General features: G+C 39.8%; 1 protein-coding gene and 1 long non-coding RNA gene across 4 annotated transcripts in view; one reads left to right on the top strand and one right to left on the bottom strand.

The window, feature by feature from the left end:
• The window catches only part of mapkapk5 (MAPK activated protein kinase 5), a 66,396-nt gene extending 45,662 nt beyond the window's left edge, over positions 1–20,734 (top strand). Inside the window, exons 7-15 of one of the 3 annotated variants that reach the window (XR_013578218.1) lie at positions 652–747; positions 4,254–4,334; positions 6,917–7,104; positions 7,411–7,531; positions 7,963–8,093; positions 12,100–12,215; positions 12,979–13,083; positions 16,367–16,455; positions 20,550–20,711. Coding sequence is in view for 1 of the 3 variants with exons in the window: in XM_078554358.1 (XP_078410484.1) it covers positions 652–747; positions 4,254–4,334; positions 6,917–7,104; positions 7,411–7,531; positions 7,963–8,093; positions 12,100–12,215; positions 12,979–13,083; positions 20,550–20,641 (930 nt within the window). In the remaining 2 variants the exon portion in view is untranslated. Of the gene's footprint in view, positions 1–651; positions 748–4,253; positions 4,335–6,916; positions 7,105–7,410; positions 7,532–7,962; positions 8,094–11,761; positions 11,880–12,099; positions 12,216–12,978; positions 13,084–16,366; positions 16,456–20,549 lie in introns of all 3 variants that reach the window. The other 2 variants (XR_013578219.1, XM_078554358.1) reach the window with 2 other exon arrangements.
• The window catches only part of LOC144687835 (uncharacterized), a 239,690-nt gene that overhangs the window by 56,818 nt on the left and 161,797 nt on the right, over positions 1–21,075 (bottom strand). The window lies entirely within an intron of this gene.

Genomic DNA, 21,075 nt, shown 5'->3' with positions numbered 1-21,075 from the left:
CAAGACTGTCACCATAAACTTTATAGTGGATTGTTCTTGATCTATATGCAGTTGTACAAACAACCCCAGTGTGCTAGTTTATTTCTCTAAAAATACTGGTTTTAAAAACCTGTAAAGTGACTTAACTGTCTGTAGGTAATTTTTTTTTTAAGAAAAAGAAAGAGGTCTGGACATTGCCCTCTGTGGTGTGATATGCAGAGAAAAGTAGTTCTTAAGTCTGGGCAGGCTGAAAAATGTGTTAGTCATATTTGGTGTTGCTTGGATTGCAGTAGCTTTTTTTTGATAATTTTATAAAACCATACATTTATATCAATATAAAGCAACATACAGTTTGGGTATAAGTGATGTTGAAATTTTCTCTTAACATAAAGCACCAAGAAGGACTGTTAAGCGACATCACGAGGATATAGGTTAGCCAAATGGGCTAATGTAACAGTTGCAATTTATTGGGATGTAAGGTAAAAGTCGAGAATGCTATGGGAGAGCATAGGGCTACAGTAATTAGTGTCGAACTGCTCTTGCAAAGAGTCAGCACAGACATAGTGGGCAAATGGTCATCTGTGTTTAAAAGCCTCCTACGGTCTTGTAACAAGGCCAACTGATTATCTTTTCCTTTCCTACTTTTAATATCCTGACTCTTGCACCTTGTAGGATGCACCAGTTAAACTGTGCGACTTTGGATTTGCCAAAATCGATCACGGGGATCTGATGACTCCACAGTTCACTCCATATTATGTAGCACCTCAGGTAAGTGTTTTTATTTTTTGCCACCAACTTAGTGGTATACCAGACAATTCACCAAAACTCTCCACTTAATGGCAGGCAATTTGAAAGGTTGTTACTGTTAATTGTTAAATACTTGAACTGCGCAGTTTTTAAATTGCCAGTAATTGATTTCTTGAGACATCATTCATAGTCAGTCAGAGGATATGGAAACTGTCAAATCTCATTGTTTATTAAGTTATGGTGTGAAGATAAACATTACATATGTAAAATAGGATATTATTCACTTTTTGTCCTATCTGTGTGTTATGATCCTAGGCCAGACGCCCAAGTTGTTAGTAAGACCCGGTTAGGGACCAATAATGTTTTGGTTAAACTAAACAAAGTTTGAGGTTCAAGACATTTGCTCAGTGAAGAAAGCCACAAGACTTTGTGAAGGCACAAAAATAAACTTTACAAGGTCAAAAAGATAAGACAATTTATAATATCTATCTTCTACTCCAACATTCAGAGTAAGTATGAGGTACATGTGAATTAACAAGCTAACTGTGGTCAAACACATCACACTACATAATAAATTGCAGATGTGACCAAGACAGTCTCCATGGATTTCTCAACAACCCACCAAGACACAAGTAAAACTGAGTCAACAATCTCACTGAAGCTCTCTTTTTCTCTCTCTCATGAGAGATTCCAGTTTTCATCTTCAAAGATCTAACCTTGGAATTCTCTCCAAAAGTCACTCCAACTCAAATGGCATCAACATAGGCCCACCTCGCGGGGTTTCAATTTCGTCTCCCAAGATTCTGTTCCCCTGAATTCCCAAGTCTGCACTCAAGCACCGACTCTCAAGCACAACTTCGGCTGCTCCAAAGGGGTACCTTTGCCCCAATGGCCCGCAGCACTGAGTCACCAACCTACGGCTGCCTTCTTCACTTAAAATCTGCTTCCCGCAGTTCCTTTTCCGTTTGGAGCCTGTTTCTGACCCTTTTTTTTTTAACTGAACTGGGACCTTTTCCTACCCCTGTCCGCTTCCTGGGATTCTTCTTTTGGGACCTCTCCCTGTCTCTTCTTCACCCCATCCCCCAATCTCCTGCCTGGGACACTAGTCTTCCATGACACTCTGCTCCCGGCCTCCTGACCCAGATTTTTGTGTCGTTTTTCTTCTTGCACAGGTGCACTGAGCTTAGAGAGTGTAAAAATGCTGATCACATGTGCAGTCCGCCCCTGGTTTGCATGTGCGCAACAGCTCCAAGGCCATCAGGAGTTGAAGGCCCCGACCTCTGCTCTCATCGTGAAGATAAGTTTGACTTTTCATAACACTTTTCCCTTGGAAGAAAGAGAGCTTCCCTACAGTGAAGGTTTCTTTACAATGGCTTTACAGTTTCTTCACAAGAAGTACTCAAATCCTAAACTTCTAACAAATAGCTTATTACATACTATACAGACAGCCTTTTCATTTTGTTGCACAATTACACATCTTGTATTATAAGGACACCAAAGCTTAACCAAAAAAGCCAGTACATATAGCAAATAGGATTAGCAAAATAATAACTCAGAACCTTCCTTTTCTTTAAACTCTGAATAGAACACCAACAATTACATAAGATAAAAGCAAAATACTGCGGATGCTGAGATTCTGAAACAAAAACAGAAAATGCTGGAAAAACTCAGCAGGTCTAACAGCATCTTTGGAGAGAAAAACCGAGTTAACGTTTCAAGTCCGTATGACTCTTCTTCAAAACTAAAATAATACAAGATACAACAATTACATGGTTTTTGGCCATAATCTTTTCATAGTTAACCAAAGGTAGTGAAGATACATTAAAGTTTTCTTTAGAAACATCTTGACCAGCTTGTATTTATATTTCATACTCGGGTTTTCAACCTTGCTAGTGTGACTGCAAACCAATACTCTGGTGGTCTTCCCCTTTTCATACATGGATGCATACTGGTCATGCTTATGCTACAAATGACTTTTGCTTAGGTTTCTCAACTTTATTACAGAAGAATATGGGTTTTTTCTTATTCTTCTACTCTGTTAATGGAAACATGCATTCAATGGGTCCTTTAAGTTTGCTACAGAAACATGTATGTCTGATTGACAACCAGCTTCAAAATTATCTTCCTCACAGAGTCACAAACCTTTGGCTGCCTTCTTCGCCTAAAGTCTGCTCCCCACAGCCCTTCTCCTGTTTAGAACCTGTTTCTCTGCTCCTCTTCTTTTAACTGAACTGGGACCTTTTCCTGTCCCTGTCCCCTCTCTGGGACTCTTCCTTTGGGACCTCTCCCTGTCCCCTGAACAGTAGTCTTCCATGGCGCTCCATTCCTGGTCACCCGACTTGTGTTTTTGCACCTTTTTCTTCTTGCACAGGTGCTGAACGCAAAGAACGCAATCTGCACATGTGTAGCCCACTCCCAGCCTGCGTATGCACAAAAGCTCTGAGGCCTGTTGGGAGTTGAAGCTTCTGACCTCAGCTCCAGCATTGATGTTTGACTTTCTTAGCGGTGTTCTATATCATGTTGATTTACTTAACTAAATGCCTATGCAGGGAATAGGAATAATGGAGGGACTCTTTTGGTAAATTCTGTGAAGTCTCATAACAAAATTGTAAGCTGCTGAAGGGATAGGATTGCAAAGGAGGTGCTTGGAAGACTGGTTACATTAGATACACTTTTCCTTCATATCACAATGTAACTGTGTATGGGGCCTGTGGTTGTCCTTTCATTCTGGTTGAAGCAATGGCTGGTGAGCAATCAGCACCTGTCTCAGAAGTATGGATCCAAGATGATGACCCAGTCAACTCGGTGAGCTCTTGAAGTGTGCAACCTTTTGGAGAGCAGTATCTAACTTAGATGTAATGATGACTATTTAGAGTGTATGTATTGTTTAGTTACTGACTTGTGCTTCATGAATAACAGAAAATTGAGGGTTAGACTATGGTTAGTGAGGTGGTGCATATGCAGCCATTCTGAAAAGTATCAATAAGAAAACTGAGTTAAAGAATTGATGGTGTAGATAACAAGATAATTGAAGATCAAGGTTCCAGAGTGAGGGAGGGCATGGTAAAGCGATTACAGGGAATTAAAATACATTACAGTTTTTTTTTATTTCTTAGCATATACTGGGATGGCTGAGGAAGCAACATGGCAACTGAGAATTTGGAAGGTATTTTGTGTAATTTGCCCCAAGGCAATGGACCAAGTGAAAAAATGTTTTCTTAGGAACTTTGAGTCAGTCACACTTATTTCCAACAGACACGTCAGAAATGTTCCCATATCGTTGACATTTCTTCTGTGCCCTGGGGGCATATGCCAGTTGCAATACTTCTGCAGATTTTATTTTCTAATCCATTTTTCTCCCTTGCTCGGTCTCTTGGAAGCTCAGAGCTTCCTCCATATTTTAAATTATGGATTGATTCATTCGAAACTGGATGCTAATTCCTTTTTGCTAAATTGAAGTAATTAGCATGGTGCACAAAATTAGGGAGACTTGGTTTCTCCATTTAATCTTTTCCTTTCTGTCGCAGGTACTGGAAGCCCAGAGGAGACACCAGAAAGAGAAATCTGGAATCATACCTACCTCACCCACTCCCTACACATACAACAAGGTAATCAACCTTTTATCACCTTCATATAAAATATTATCTAGCACTGCCTTCAGAGGTCATAAGAAAAAGGTATGGCTGGTTAAGTGAAACATTACTGGCAGGACCAGTTCTAATCAACAGAATGGGTTGGCTCAGTTATAATATAGTAATAAAGAAGTCTTCATCTTACTTTAGTGGAGCAGAAGCAATAAATAATGCGATGTGCATTTGAGGAAGATTCAATATAAATTCATTTAGTGTTGCACAATTATGTACTAATTCTGCTCTTTGTTGCTTGCTTATTCCTTACCCCTGCACCAAATCCCCACCACCCAAAATAGCGAAAGACGCCAGTTCGTGACTATTATTCCACAGAGATTTTGTGATCGTGCCATGGTTAGTAGCAGAGGGTATTGAGCAATGAAGAGGTTCTCCCTCTCCTGATCTCCCTCCCCCCTCCGAAAAGTGATTATTGGGATAGGTAAAGATAGTGAGTCATACTGAAATATGGCTGTATACAACTGGCACCTGTCTCCACTGAAAGATCCTGAGAGTAGATAGCCTGGCCTCTTGCTATTGATTGATGAGTGATCTTAAAGAATTGAAGGCTCTTTTAAAACTTAAAAAGGAGAAAACAATTAAGGAAGTGATTTATCAGGAAGCATCTATTTTACCTTTTTTATGCTCAATTAATCTCTGCAGTATTTAGTCCTTCAGTCTACTATTTCACATCCAATGCTCTTTATGAATGTATGAAACATTACCAACAGGACCCAAAGGAACTAAATTATTTAAAGGTGAATAAAAGAAATGTTATTAAAGCCTCCCTACAGCACTGTCATCCATACTGTAAAACAGAAGTGCAACAAATCATTTTGGGTCATTCAAAAATGTAGAATTTTGTATTTAACACGTGATGTAGTTAATAATGACATCACTGAGGCCAGCTAGGACACTCTTTCCAATCTTGAAACATATAAAATATTCTTTTACAAAATTGGTTCTCTGATTTATTTTAAATCCTTGTCAGTCTCTGTACTGGAAGATATTGTTTTCCTAACCTCCTTTTCTTCAGTTATATTTTTGAATATTTTCTTTTTAATTTTTTTAAACTAACTATAATATGCAGTATTGGTTGGATAGTGGTAATCTCTCTATGGTGAACAATATCCTATGTTGATATAATGGGAGGTATCTTGTTGGAATAGCAATTGAGTGAACAATTATTGATGTTTCCCTCGAACTTCCTTTCATTTTATTTTCTTTAAACTGCATGTGCAAGTAACATTGGGGAAAGTTGACTTGAGAAAGTTCAATGTTGCAAGGGCCCTCAGTTGACATGCACATTGTTGAAAGTACCTAAGTTAAAGTAAGAATTTTTTTGTTTTGTATACCAGTATATGTGAGGTAGTGACCATAATTTTGGCTATTACTTGTATTTTTAAACTGAATATAGAACTGGCCTGGCAGTTTTGTGATTTTAATTTTTGCAAACATCAGCTATGGCTCAGTTGGTAGCACACTCTCCTCTGATCCAGAAAGCTGTGGGTTCAAGTCCCACTCCAAGACATGAGCACAAAATCTAGGGTGATACTCCAGTGCAGTATTGAAGGAGTGCTTCACTGTTGGAGGTGTCACGTTTCTGATGAGACTTTTATACTGAGGTCCCCTCTGCCGCCTCGGGTGGATGTAAAAGACCCCACCCCACTATTCCAAGAGTAGCAGGGAGGTCCCTGCCCCTCCACATCCCACCACCCTTCCAACCCTGTCCGACGTCTGAACCAATGTTTATCCCTAGACCAAAATCACTTTGTAAAAAAAAATCTGATTATTATTACATTGCTTTTTGGGGGACCCAAGTACTTAGGATGGCTGGTGTTGTGAAAAGTTCTTTATAAATGCAGATTCTTTTTCTCTTAGTTTCTGGTCTCTTAAGAATTAATGTGGTGCTTTTACTGCAGCTCAGCAGAGTGATTATGAACCACAGCAAAGCTTCGAATCTTTGTTTGTTCCAATTGGATTTGAAGTTGGACACAAGTTGTCTGCACTTCTTGAGTTTCCTTCTGTCCTTATGTTTCTTTCATCCCATGTTCTATGGTTTCCCTCCACAAGTTCTGTAGCATTCAATGCTTTGGTGTAGCAAACATTCAAATCTTTGAAGCCCCATTGTTTATACGCCCTCCCAGTAAAAAGCCATACTGTGGCCCTCATTTTAGTACGTGATGATTGTATCAATTATGTATCTGACATCTGTCATGACATTGAGATAATCTAGTGACAAAGCATGAATACCAATGAAACGGAGTTGCTTCCATGGTTTTCCGCTCCCGCCCCCCCCCCCCCCAAAACCAACTTAATGAGCTCTGATCTCGCTCAAGAGGCTGGAGGTGATGCTGAATGAAGACGAGGACTTTTTCTTAAGAGAAGTTCTTCATTCTTGAGACCAGGGAACAGGCTATTCATTCTCTCCCCACAAGTGATGTGGGGATTGATGCCAGGCAAACTTATAAAGTAAATTCCAAGATAACCTCCCATTCTATTTTATGAAAAATGTTTTTTATATAGAAACCTTATTTTTATTTTTTTATTGTTTATTATCCCAGAGCTGTGACCTGTGGTCGCTGGGTGTAATAATTTACGTGATGCTATGTGGATATCCACCGTTTTATTCCAAACACCACAGCCGGACTATCCCGAAGGACATGCGGAAAAAGATCATGACGGGAAGTTTTGAATTCCCAGAGGAAGAGTGGAGTCAGATTTCCGAGATGGCGAAGGACATTGTGAGAAAGTGAGTTGAGTCGCTGGGTTGCTGTGGTAGTGTCTGAGTCTGAGGTACTGCTGAGGCCATTATGGAAAAATTCATCAGATTGCTAAAACTGGCCATCAAGACAAGATATCGGTGGGCCATGCATTTTATTGTAGGTGAATAGCAGTATAGTATAAGTGGATGCCACTTGTTGCTCAGTTGTTTTCTAGTTGGAATTAGCATTTTGATTGTAAAAGTACTTTTTTCTCTGTTAACAGATATAAATAATATATGGACCCCTCAGTTTTCCAAACTCCAGTTTCATAGTAAACTGTTCTTTCCCTGCAGGTTGCTGAAGGTAAAGCCGGAGGAACGACTCAATATTGAAGGGGTGCTGGATCATCCCTGGCTGAACTCCACAGAAGCTTTAGATAACATCCTCCCATCTTCCCAGATGATGATGGATAAGGTGAATCCCCTTAACTGTTGATTGACTCAGTGACAGCAAGTAGTTAACTACATAATTGCAGCGACTTCATCTGTCTATAGCATTACTTTTCTTGTGATATACTTGGCAGGAGTTAGTATTATTCAGACTTTTCAGTTTTTTTTAAGCATTGATCAAATCCTAGGAGTTGTGTTTTAGATTGAGAATTTTCAGACTTTTCTAGTGTTTGTGAAGTCCAATATCAGATTGATTCATAGTCTATACTTCAAGCAATAACAAAGACTTGGGCTTCATTTGCGTCTCAGATCCTTCAGCCATAGGTTAAAAGAAAGCTCTCTGTGGTTGCCATTATGATTGCTGTTGTATGTGTTTGCAGGGTGGAATAGTCCGTCTGCTGGTGATTTGTTGTTTTGTAAAACAGCTTGTACTGATGGTGAAACTATGTATCGCAGGCAATGGTTGCTGGGATCCAGCAGGCCCATGCAGAGCAGCTGGCCAGTATGAGAATTCAGGATCTGAAAGTGAGCCTTAAACCTCTAAACTCTGTTAATAACCCAATTCTTCGCAAGAGGAAACTACTTGGGTAAGTGTGTCTTACTGAATGTAATATATTCAGTGTTCATGTACATTGATGAAAAATGTTGCTTAATCTCTAGAGGAGTTTGTGTTTGGCGAGATGTCGAGCGCTGTGTGGCTACTGTATTTCTTCTATTTGCAGAGTTCGACAATGAAGGATACCATCTGTCCTTTAACCACGGTCTTAGAGTTATACAATAAAATCAAGCACAGAGGAGCAAATAAGTTGGGATAGAATTTCAAGTAACTCCTGTTCATGTTCTCACAATTGTTAGAGGGTGAGAGCACTATACAAAGACATGGAGCCTAGGAAGGCCCCAGTTATTATCTTAGTCCCCTGTGCTAATTGATTTCAGCCAGGGCAGCAGTTGGGTTACCAAATCTTGCCTCAGTAACTTGAGGTGGGGAAAGGGAGGCTGCAGTTCCTGCTTTGGATGCTATCCAGTGACCCCACTAGAAAATCTGCATATATCAAAATCCAGTCTGGACAAGATGTGTGGAGTTTGGCTGAGTCAGGATCTGTGATGCCTTTCACATTTAGCACTCATGCCTGCACTCTTGCACTTCAAGAATGATGAGTATCAAACAGCAATAGCACTTGTTAAATTGTGCCACAGCAAAATTCAGCATCTTTCAGAAAGGAGAAATTGGGAGTACACTCCTACTTGTTCCTCTGTGCTGCACTGATTAAATAACTTGATCGCGGTGTGCCTATACAGTTACTGTATTTCTTTTCCTTGCCAACCAAGTTGTTCATTCTTTTCCCAGTATAGCTTTTTTCCAGTTTACAGTCTAACCCTAATAACAGAATTAATTTGCAAAGAAATATTCTGTTTGGAGTTCTGCAGAACACACACAAAAAATAACTATTTTTGTAAATGTTAAGAGTGGCCATTAGTCGGTCCTAATCAGAAGCCATTTAGCAAAATCTTTCTCTGCTAAAATTGATTAGACTTGAAAAATATGAAAATGAAATTTACCAGCTCATTAACCATGCAGACCATTGCAAATTGGAAATGTTTCATGTTTGTTTCAGGAATTGTAAAGAATGGGGAGTGAATAAGAGGTGGTTTGGTTTGCTCACATTCTTTGCTGGAATCAGGATTGTATGTGAGTTTATGTCTGGAGTCCACTAAAATATTTCACAATGTACAACTGAGCTCCTCCGATGCATTGCAAAATACAACACTAAGCTATACAGACCAGGAATTCATAGATTTGGTTGTGTCTGTGCTAAATTAATTTATCTAACAGGGCAGGGGATACTATCATTAGCCCTAGCACCCATTGAGTAGGAAGATATAAATCAACCAATGTTCCTGGTCACGATTGTGTTGTACCTCCTGGATGGTATACACTTTTGGATGGCAGGTCGGGGCAGGATTGGGCTTGGCTGTGATGCCCTTTGTGGTCAAATAGTTTGCTGGCTTTCAGCCTCTGGGCTTGCTAGAACATCAACTTGAGGAAAGGGCCCATGGAACCATACCCCAGCATGTATTCAGGAAAGAAGGGGACAAAATTGAAAACAAAGCCTCAATGAATTTGCAGTATTAATTTGTTGGAAAATTTGCTTATTGTTGTGTTGTTAGTGATGCTTTACGAAGTATCTGAATTGAGTTTTTAAATCGGCTCTGATTTTATTCATTGTCCGTAGACTGTGGAGGGACCTAAAGCACAAACCTCTGACACTATTATTTTAAGTGTATATAGAATAACAACATCATAAGCCCATAAATAAATGCCTTGAACTTTTTCTAAGTTTAAAGATGCTATTTAAATCCAAGATGTTGTTGAAAATCAGGGAGTTTGCATGACTAACTGCAGTCTATGATTGCCACTCAAAGACATCTTACAAACTTGAAGCTGTTGCAAGATTTTTGATTCCATTCAATGTATTCAAAATTTCTAGCAATTCACAAAGGTTATGGTTTAGCAGAAGGCTGGGAAATCCAGCTAAGGCATTTAGTAGGGAGGTGGAACACTAGAGGGAGCAGGAGTCAGTAGTGTTCTTTTTGGTTGACTAACCTGCATGACTTGCAGCACAAAGATGTTGACTCTGTCCAAGTTATGCAGGTGAAAACATTTAAAGTAAGTAAAGCCTTTTAAATTTAAAAAGATGAAACCACCATTTATTTACTATGGATATCCATATTTAATAAAGATTTCTCTATGCACCAATCAGGAAGGAAAGTCAACTTGTTATAGTTTTTTGCAAAAGTTGAAACTACAAACTGTTTAATAACCAGTGGTGTTTTAAAAAAAAAACTTGTTGCAACAATGACTCCCTCTTCTAATGAACTATTAATTTCTACATTTCAAATGTTGGATGTTTCACTACATTGAAAGCTGGTAGTCACAAATTTAAACTCCAAAGCCTTTTGAGACATTTGGATTTTTGTTTAATCCTACCTGCTCTGAAGGCTCAGACTTGTGATGGGGTATGGTTCCGCGGGCATGGTTGCCCCCGGCGCCTATTCCAAGTGTTCATTCTTTGTGTGTGTCTTGGCAGTCATTTTGACTATGGGGGCAGGAAGAAGGATCACAGCCATGCCCATTCCTTTCTCCTTAAGATATGCGTACTTGGAGCACAAGTGGAAACCCTGGCTGATATTTCCCACCACCCCCCAACTCCCCTCTCTAGCCTTGGACTGAAGCCATTAGCTCCTGCCCCTGGCCAGGAGCTAACTCAACACGGACCAGGGATGAACTTGGAAGTTTCCCGGTCTGTATGGCTCAGTACCTCACTGTATATAGCATTTACTCAGCAAGTCATCGGCGAGCTCTCAAAGCTTTGGTTATAGCAGGGATTGATTTGAAATGGACTTCATTCCAAGAGGACTCTTTCTAAAACTTGTTACAATCCATGTTCAGATTTTTCACCAATACTGCAACAGTTGAATCCTCCTTAAAGGGAAACTGTGTTCATTTGAATTGACATGCAGTCCTAAGCGTTATAAAGAATGGTGCGCATGGTTTCTTGCTCCTCCTCTCTTTACTCCATTTCATGGTTTTAAAATTTGCTTATCGTATCTTATTGGCATTTGCAGCAGTGATCTGAATGGAAGAGTAAAATTCACTCCAGGCTTGTTGAATTCCTAGATAGTGCCGTCATTTCAGTTATTGACATGGAACTTCATGATGTCACAACACAGGAGAGGCCGCACAAAACGACAACCCTGGTTCACCATCTGACTAGCGGTTTTAAAGCATAAAATAAGATCCAGGCAAGACTGAGATGCTAGTAAGTGTACAGAAAAAAAAATGCTATCAATAGAAGTGTAGAGCCAGAAATAATCTTGAGAGCTGGAGTTCTGGCTTTCTTTGGCAAGTCTTACATAACAAGTGAGTACTGGAGCTGTAGAACTCATCGAGGAAGTCCTTGTTGAAATCCTGGTGGGTTAAGCTACAAGAGCTTAGTATATTTGCTACAGATGTGTTGATCAATGCATGGGGTGTAATGAAGATTCAGCTGTTGTCCCACTTGTGAAGAGGAATATTTGAACTGCAGATTTGAAATGAAACCTTATCAAGAGGAGGGATGTCCTTTTATCACATTTAGGATTATACAATGATTCAAGTGAAGACTGTTCCCCTTTAAGAAGATTTAAAAAAATAACATTTCCCTAAATGTTCCCCATTGTTGTTTTTCTCATATGGCTGTTTGCCTCCAGATAGCCTCCTTCAGCCAGCAGGTGAGGCAGGCAATCCAGACGTCGGACTTCTCCAATGACCATCACCAGTGCCACAGCGCGATCGCCTGATAGATGGCACACTTGTAGTGGGGGCGAGATGGGTAATGTCAGTTTTCCCGTCGCTCTTCTCGTGTTTTTTTTATTGCTTTTCATTTTTATTAATTCTTTCTACCTTTTCTTCCTTTTTTTGTTTTTTGTTTTAAGAAAATAAGCCTGTTTAATGTCTTAGCCCACTAAATGTGTCTCAGATTTGGCTGGCTAATTGCGCCTGTTCATATAGGAGCTTTCCCCCCGCCATAATAGATTGTCATTTTGTTACAGCACGAGGCCCAAGGACGGTGTCTATATTCATGATCCAGAGAATGAGGCAGAGGATGCCAATGTCGCTCTAGAGAAGCTGCGGGATGTCATCGCGCAGTGTATTCTACCGCAAGCTGGTAAGGACGCTAATGTGAACTTGGGATAATTAAGAGAAATGGAACTTTTATTCCAACATAAGGAAATAAAAAGTAGTCATGGAAGAATGTACATGTATCTGCCAAGTTGTTCTGATTATCTGTAGGTGGCATGGTGGCTGGATGCTTTATAGAACCATTAAACAGTATCATTTCCTAATGGAATATGGGTTGATGCAGCATTTTTCCCTCCAAATGGTGAGCCCATGATTGCAGTTACATTGAGTGGAGGCCAAGCATTTTTTTTTCTCCTGACCCACATTCCCGAAGCACAGTGCAATTTGACTAGGTGGTGTAGCATGAATTCCATTTCTTTGCAGAAAACTATGGTATTCATCTGTCTACACCAGTACATTGAAGCAGTTGAAGCTGTTTTTATATTGCGTAAGAGCTTTGCTAATGATTTTGATTCTCAACACTGGGACCTTGTGCAGCCAACAGTACCCCAGAAAAAATAATCTTGCCAGGTTTGCTGAGGCCAGCCATCAGTTTTTTCTTTTTTTTAAAAAAAAGTCTTCCTTCCTGTTTAAGCAATTTTGGTTCTCCATTCACTGCATGAGACCTACAAGTCTGGAATTGGTGTTACTAGCAGCTTTAAGTGTTGATCTGGCAGAGGTTTATATAGTGCCTGCACCTATCCTCCCTGCTGAAAGGGAAAATAAAACTTGAAGAATAAGGATTGAAGAAAAATTGCAATGTGATGTCATATGTGGAGGTTCTACGTTGAAATTCCTTGTTTTGGCAGGAGAGAATGAAGATGAGAAGTTGAATGAGGTGATGCAGGAGGCTTGGAAGTACAATAAAGACTGTAAATTTCTTCGTGACATGCTGCAGAGCCTCAGCTGGAATGGTGAGAGAACAGCTGCTGGTTGCCTTGCAAATAGACTTTTTACCAAGCCTGCACAAAAATCTGTCCTGGAATTTATCCAGGAGCGTTTGTATCCACTGTGTGCATGCATGCCTGTGTGAGGTGCAGGTGTGTTGAGGTGGTTGTACCTTTTTGATAAAATGCTGACTTGCCTGTGACTCCCTTCAGTTTCCAATAAATTCTGGTTTCAGAGTACATCCTACATTATTTGTTACGAAAAGTAAACACTTAAAAGTTGTAGCATAATATTAACTGGAATATGCAACAGGAGCGAGGGAGCCGGTTTCATTGAAGTAACACCTGAAGGAGCCAGAAAAATTCAGCTACAGGGAAGAACGCCTAATAACGTGTCTGATGAACGTATTGGACCTTTCAGATGTGCTAACACACTGGCTAACACGTTTTTATATTTCATTGTCCATTTCTATATTTTTTCTTTCATCTTCTTTAGTTGTTCCTTTTATACCCATTTTCCCCCATTTAGCTCCTGTACTCCATGACAGAAAGGGGCTATCTTAAAATATTAGGATAGTAAAACACAGCAAAGTTGGATTAATTGGTAACTTGGGAAATTTTACAATCTTAGTCTCCATTGACCATCCAGGAGATGAGGTTGCCTGTATAAGTGACAATTTGGGGAGCTAAAGGAGGTGCAGTAGATCACCCTGTTGGATGAATCTCTTTCTGATTCTTCTCTCTCTCTCCCTACAGGGAAGTGATTGATCCCTGCTCCACCTCTCTCTGTGACAGCACAGCTGAGATCAGTAACTTCTGGAAAATCGTGGACAAGAACACATGTCCAACTTTTGCCTTTATATAGCATTTTCAGTACAGAAAACCTGCCACGTACATGCAGAAGAGTAGGGAGAGAATAAGTTTGATAGATATTGGGATTAAAAGAGTGGAATCCAAGCCAAGGTGCAAGAGTTTGGAGAGGTGTTGGAAAAGATGGGCTTTGAGAAGGTTTTTAAAATTGATGTGAGAGAAAGAGAGGGATTTAGTGATGGAATTCTGGAGAGTAAGGCTGAGGAAATGAAATGCTGTCTGGTAAATGAACAGAGTGAAGGAAAGAGGACGCAGAGAAGACCAGAATTGGAGAACCAAACAGGTGCAGAATGTAAGAGTGGAGGAGGTTACAGAGCTGGAGTGCGTGCAGGCCCAGGATTGATTTGAGGATGAGGATTTTAAAATCAATGCTTGAATGAAGAGGGAGCAAGTGGAGGCCAGTGAGAACAGGGGTGAATATGAACAGAGCATAATACAGGACAAAATATGGGCGATATAAACAAAAAGGTGCATGAAATGCTCAGCAGATTAGCAGCATCTGTGGAGAGAGAAACCATGAGATTATGTTTCAGGCCAGTAACACAAATCTGAAACGTTTTCTTTGGAGAGAGAAACAGTTATTCCTGACCGCTTGTTTCCAGCATTTTCTGTTTATATTCAGATTTCTAGCATCCAACATATTTTGCTTTTGTATAGGATATGGACGGCTAATTTGGAAAAAATTGAATTTTCTGGAGGCTGGGAAGCCAGCACAGACAACATTTGTAGAAATCACGTCTAGCATTGACAGAAGCAGAGATAAGGGTTTCAGTGGAGAAGAGGGTGAGTAAGTAATGGGCATGAGCAATGTTGCAGAGATGGAATAAGTGATTTTGATGATGGGTAAATTTTGGAATTTGAGGCTGACCTCTGGGTCCAACAGGACACCAAGGTTTTGCTGGGTGAACCTGAGCACATGGCCAAGAGGGGCGGGGTGCGGCTGTACTTCCTTTGTTATACTACAGTGAAGTTTCAGTTTATCAAAGCTCAGGAAAATCAAAAAATTCAGTCAATATTGATTTGTACCTGTGGCCTCCTCCCATATCCTTGAACTTTCAGAACATGTCACTTTGCAACAGGCTGCCTGCATTTTGACATAGCTATGCTACAGTATCTGCATCCTTAAACTTAGTTTGTCAGTATTATGGAAGCCTCCTATTCTGGATCCAAAGCTGGCTTTTTGCTTCTCTTCTTGGACTCCCACCCAGCACATCAGTCAGTTAGCTTAATATGAGGCATCACACCATTCCTCTCCCACATGATTTTCCTGCTTGAATTTGGTGGGTCCAGTAACAAAGGAAATGTCTATTCTCAACACTGCTCCTGCCTAATGAGGGTTGTACTGATGCACTATGTTTTGATATACCTGTATCAAGACTCCATTATAGCAGATATGAATAGATTACCCAAACTTACATCTATTTTTATTTTCACTTTCTGCACTGCTTTTAGAATAATTTCTACATTGTCTTTCCTAATGGTTATGGATGCTTTCTATTTGTAATTGCAAAACTCTTTAACTTGAAAAGTTCATGTTTAATAAGTTTCAAGGCAACAAGTAACTGAACCGTGTGAAATGAAAAGAACCCAGGTAGATTTAATTGTGCTATGTGGTAGGGCAGAGCATAACAAAAGAAATAGGAGTAGGAGAAAACCATGTGGCCCATTGAGCCTGCTCTGCCATTTAATATGACCATAGCTGATCTTGGGCTCCAACTCTACTTTCCTGCCTGCTTTCCATATTTCTTGATTCCCTGAGAGACCAAATATCTGTCAATGCCAGCCTTAAATATATTCAATAATGGCACAGCCACAACCCTCTGGGGTAGAGAATTCCAAAGATTCACAATCCTTTGAGCAAAGAAATTTCTCCTCTTCTCAGTCCTAAATGATCAGCCCCATATCCTGAAACTGTGCCCCCTTGTTCTAGATTCCCCAGCCAGGGGAAACAATCTCTCTGAATCTACCCTGTCAAGCCCCTTCTTAATCTTGAATGTTTCAATGAAATCACCTCTCATTCTTCTAAACTCCAGAGAATATAGACCCAGTCACTTAGCCTCTCATTATAGCACAACTCTCTCATCTCAGGGACCAGTCTAGTGAACCTTTTCTATACCATCTCCAATGCAAGTGTATCTTTCCTTAAATATGGAGATCACAATTGCACACAGTATTCTAGATGTGGTCTAGACTTGTTTATTCTTGTACTCCAATCCCCATGCAATAAAGGCCATTTGCTTTTTTAATTGCTTGCTGTACCTGCATGCTCACTTTGTGTTCCTTGTGCAAGTGCACCCAAATCTGTCTGAAGATCAACATTTACAAATATCATGCCTTATAAAAAATATTCCACTGTTCTGTTATTACAACCTATGAACCTTTTCATGCTGCTGACATATATTAATTTCATGCCCCCATAATTTTGTCCCTGTGTTATTAGAGTGCTGCCAACTAAGCTGACATGGATGAACATGCCTGAACTAAGGGGAGAAAAAGTTATCGAGAACTATACAGTGAAATTGGTTAAGGGTAAGATTGGGAAAAGCAGTGGCATAGTGATGATGTTACAGGCCTATAATCCAAGGGCCCTGACTAATGATCAGGGGACATGAATTCACAGGGCCCTCACCCCTTCCCTTCCAGAACCATGATAGGGTCCCCCCTGTTCTCATTTTTCACCCCACCAGCCTCCGCATTCAAAGGATCACCCCCTGCCATTTCTGCCAACTCCATGATGTCACGGCTGTTCTCTTTCTCACCCCCAACCCCCTTAGCATTCTGCAGGGACTGTTCCCTCTGTGACACCCTGCTCCATTCCTCCATCATCGCCAACTTCTCATCCCCTTCCCACAGCACCTTCCCATGCAATCGCCTCCTTCCCCCACCCCCCTCACTGTCCAAGGCACCAAACATTCCTTTCAGGTGAAGCAGTGCTTCACTTGCACCTTCTTTTGGTCTACTGTATTCGCTGCTTCCAATGCAGTCTCCTCTACATTGGGGAGCCTAAACGCAGATTGGGTGATCACTTGTGGAACACCTTCATTCAGTCTGCAAGCATGACCCAGACCTTCCTGTCGCTTGCCATTTCAATGTACTACTTGCTCTCATACCCACATGGCTGTCCTTGGCCTGTTGCAATGTTCCATTGAAGCCCAGCACAAACTGGAGGAATAGCACCTCATCTTCCAAATAAGCACTTTACAGCCTTCCGGACTTGACATTGAGTTCTATATATATATATATATATATATATATATATATTTCCTTAATCCTTTTTCCCCAACCAAACCCCCCACCCCACAGGGCCATCTGTCGCTGTTTCTATCATCACCTTTAGTCTTTAACACTCCCTTTGTCTTGTGTCCATGACATCTTTATCAATCTCTCCTGAGCTCCCACCTACCCATAACCTTCTATTTTGCTCCACCCCCTCTTAAACACAAGAATAAAATCCATCACATTTTCACTCTTTAGCTCTGAAGAAGTCATACGGACTCTAAACATTAACTCTGTTTCTCTCTCCACAGATGCTGCCAAACCTGCTGAGTTTTCACAACATTTTCTGTTTCTATATAATATAAAACACTAGTTTGGTCCCAGCTGAAATATTGTGTCCAATTCTGGGCATTGCACTTTAGGAAGGACAGAGAAGGTACATAAAAGATTTACTAGAATAGTTTCACGATGAAGATTACAGTTATGTGGATAGACTGGAAAGATGGGCTTGTTCTCCTTGGAGCAGAGCAAGCTATGAAGACATTTGATAGAGGTATTTAAAATCAGGAAGGGTTTAGTTAGAGTATTAAAAGAAAATGATTTCAGTGGCTGAAGGGTGATAACCAAAGGGCACAGATTTAATGTGATTAACAAAAAAAATCAGAAGTGACATGAGGAAAAGCTTTACTATGTAACAAGAGGGTAGGATTTGGAATGCACTGCCTGTAAGGGTGGTGGAAGCAGGTTCAACAGTGCCTTTCAAAAAGGGAATTGGATAATAATTGAAGAAAAAAAATGGAAAAAGCTGGTGAATTGGACTAACTAGATTGCTTTTCAAAAGACCCATCGCAGACTCGATGGGTTGAATGGTCTCTTTTGCTGACCCTAGGTTTTGTAAATTGTGTTGTAGACTGAGAGCAAAAAAGGTAATACTAAACCTATTCAAATCGTTAGTTAGGCTGTAGTTAGAATACTATGTTCAGTTTTGTGTCTTACAATGGAGATGGTGCAGAATGATTTATCAAGATTGTTAAGATAGATGAGAAACTGGAGCTTTTTTCATTAGAGCAAAAAAAGCTGAGAGGAGATGTGGTAGTTTTCAAAATTATGAATGGTTTTGATAAGGAAATAATTACTCCCAGTGGATGGTGAATTAGTAATGAGGGCATGGGTTTAAGATCAGCAAAAGAACAAAGTAAAAATTTTGAGTTTTGCTTTAGAGGGTTGTTGGGGCATGAAAAGCCCCAAAAGAAACCATTGGAAACAGTATCCACTATGACTTTTAGAAATGTAATAAATATTTGAGAATAAATGAAGATATGGAGAAAGAACAGAAATGGGACTTCTGCATCACAGAGCCTGTGCACATGCAATGGGAAATAGCCTCCTTCTGTTCTTCAAAATTCTCATGACATTAATGGCACATGAACAGATGATAGCCAAAGAGCAGATAGGGGTAAATAAATCTTGCTCAGATTAACATGTAGTTTGTGGCATGCCTAGGGATTATGTTGTGACAGGTTAAGTGAGTGGGCAATAAAGTGACAGATGGAATATAATGTGGGGAAATGAGAGGTTATTCACTTCGGTAGGAAGAAGAGTAAATCAGAATATTTAAATGGTAAAAGAACTTTAAGTGTTGGTGTTCAGAGAGATTTGGTTGTCCTCGTACAATAAATACAAATTTAGCATGCAGATGTAGCAACAAAAGCAAATGGCATGAAAGCGTTGGAGTACAACACTACTTAAGTCCTTCCTTAATTCTTGCTATAATTTTACAGGACTTTAGTGAGACTACTAGCATGCTATGCACGGTTTTGATATCTTTAAGGAAAGATCTACTTGCCTTTGACGTGATAAAATGAAGTTCCACTAGATTGGTTTCTGGGGTATGAGAGTTATCCTATGATGAGAGGTTGAGTAGATGGACCTATACTCTGGAGTTTAGAAGAATAAGGGTTGATTTCATTGAAGTATACATAAGATTCTTGAGTGGGGCTTGACAGCGTAGATACTGAGACTTGTTTCTCCTGGATGTAGTGTAATTAGTGGGGATAGTCTCAGGATAAGGGACTGATCATTTAAGACTGAGGTGAGGAGGCAGATCTTCACTGAGGGCTGTGAATATTTTGGAATTCTCTACCGTAGAGGGCTGTGGATCCTCAGTTGTAGACTCTTGAGAAATCAAGCAATATGGGGATTAGGTGAAGAAGTGGAGTTGAGGTCAAATACCAACTATGATCTTATTGTATGGCAGAGCAGACTCAAGGGGCCATATGGCCTACTCCTCCTATTACTTAAATTGTCTTGTTTGCCGTATATGGGAACTAATATTAAAATTTGCTGAAGATACCAAATTAGGAAATATAGTAAACTGAGGATTTGTGGGTAAATAATGAAAGCTTATTTTCACTTTTTTCAAGTTGGTAACCAGAGGTTAATCTTTTAGGATTAGCATTAGAAACGTGAAGAGGAAGTTAAAAAATGTTTGTTTTCATTGAAGTTGTTATTTAAAATATACTGCGCATTACTGCAAGTGGCTATTGAAACCAAGACAGTCTTATTTGATTAAATAAATAAAATATTTTTATGGTGAGTGATGCTAGCAATGCAGCTTTTATAATCCTACCACTTTATGCTTTCCACACTTATCATAGGCAGCTCCCTATATTAGGCAAATAGCACTAATCAGTTACCAGTATCATTGAAGTCAAATTATAAAGGTGCCACTTATTAAGCATCCTTGCTATTTCAGGCAGTTCTATACAATTGTCAACAAATTTGCACATCATTAATCCCCTGTGTTTACCAATTTATGCATATAAAGCACTAATTGAATTCATATCCTTTAACCACTTCAGCCTTGGTAATTGAATTTGAATAATTCAAATAGTTTTTTTATATCAACACACTTCTCTGCATGAGTGATGTTGGGTGCATTGGTTTTAATTCGGTGCCTTTTGATTATAGCCAACACTGCTCTCTTACACCCCAGCTGCCAGGAAGTGCAGAGCAGCAGCCCCGGTGAAGATTCCCCAGTCCTTCCCCTCATAGGTTTTGCTTTTAGGTACAGCAAGTTTCCTTTTAAGATCTGCCACAATTATATGTTTGCTCAAATTGTATTTGTAATTGTAAATAACTTGACAGAAAATAAAGTGGCATAAAAGGATGCTGGTTATTTCAAAGAAATTTAAAGCTCTATTAATGAATCAAATTCCTTGGTTTCCATTGAATAAACCTGCTAAGTGGCATATACTCTTCTGAAGAGAGAAAACATCCACAAATCTCCAGTGTGATCCTTCAACTTGTGCTCTCAGTAAAATGCAAACAGTTTACCTCATGAGCAGGAACCCCCCAACACTCTCTGCAAATTTTGTGTTTAACAAAACATTTCTCTGTCTTTTCAGGGCGACGGTTTAATGATAAAGTTGATCGTCTGAAACTTGCAGAAATGGTCAAACAGGTCATCGAAGAACAAACAAACTCACAGGATTCCTAACATTAGTGCCTGCTGTTTTTACACTGTACCAGGAGTATTCTTTGATAAATGTAAAAAAAAGTTTTTATTTAAATAAAAGAAAAAAAACAAAATACAAAAGACTTCAGGAAGGTTTCTTGAGCTTCAAATATCCTAGGTGCTGCTACCTCCACCCACAATGTTGAACATGGCTTCTGTTTGTTTTGATCGCCTAGATGGGTCAGAGAGGAATGTCCCAGATTCTTTTCCCTCAAACTGGCCTGGGTTTTTATCTGTTTTATTTTCTATTCAAAAGATCATATGGTTTTGGGTGGATGTGCTTGGGACAGGTTGGATGGACAAGAAGGCCTTTACTTGCTCGTCATTGTTCAAAAGTAACTCATACTCTATTATGACTGTGTAAACACAAGATGTTATTACTTTCATCCTTTTTAACAATGGAGAAAGTGAGCAGA

This window comes from Cetorhinus maximus, chromosome 12 (assembly GCF_964194155.1).
Source record: "Cetorhinus maximus chromosome 12, sCetMax3.hap1.1, whole genome shotgun sequence".
NCBI classification, from domain to species: Eukaryota; Metazoa; Chordata; class Chondrichthyes; order Lamniformes; family Cetorhinidae; genus Cetorhinus; species Cetorhinus maximus.
Note: the sequence above shows the minus strand (reverse complement) of the source record. Positions and strands in the feature narration are given on the sequence as shown.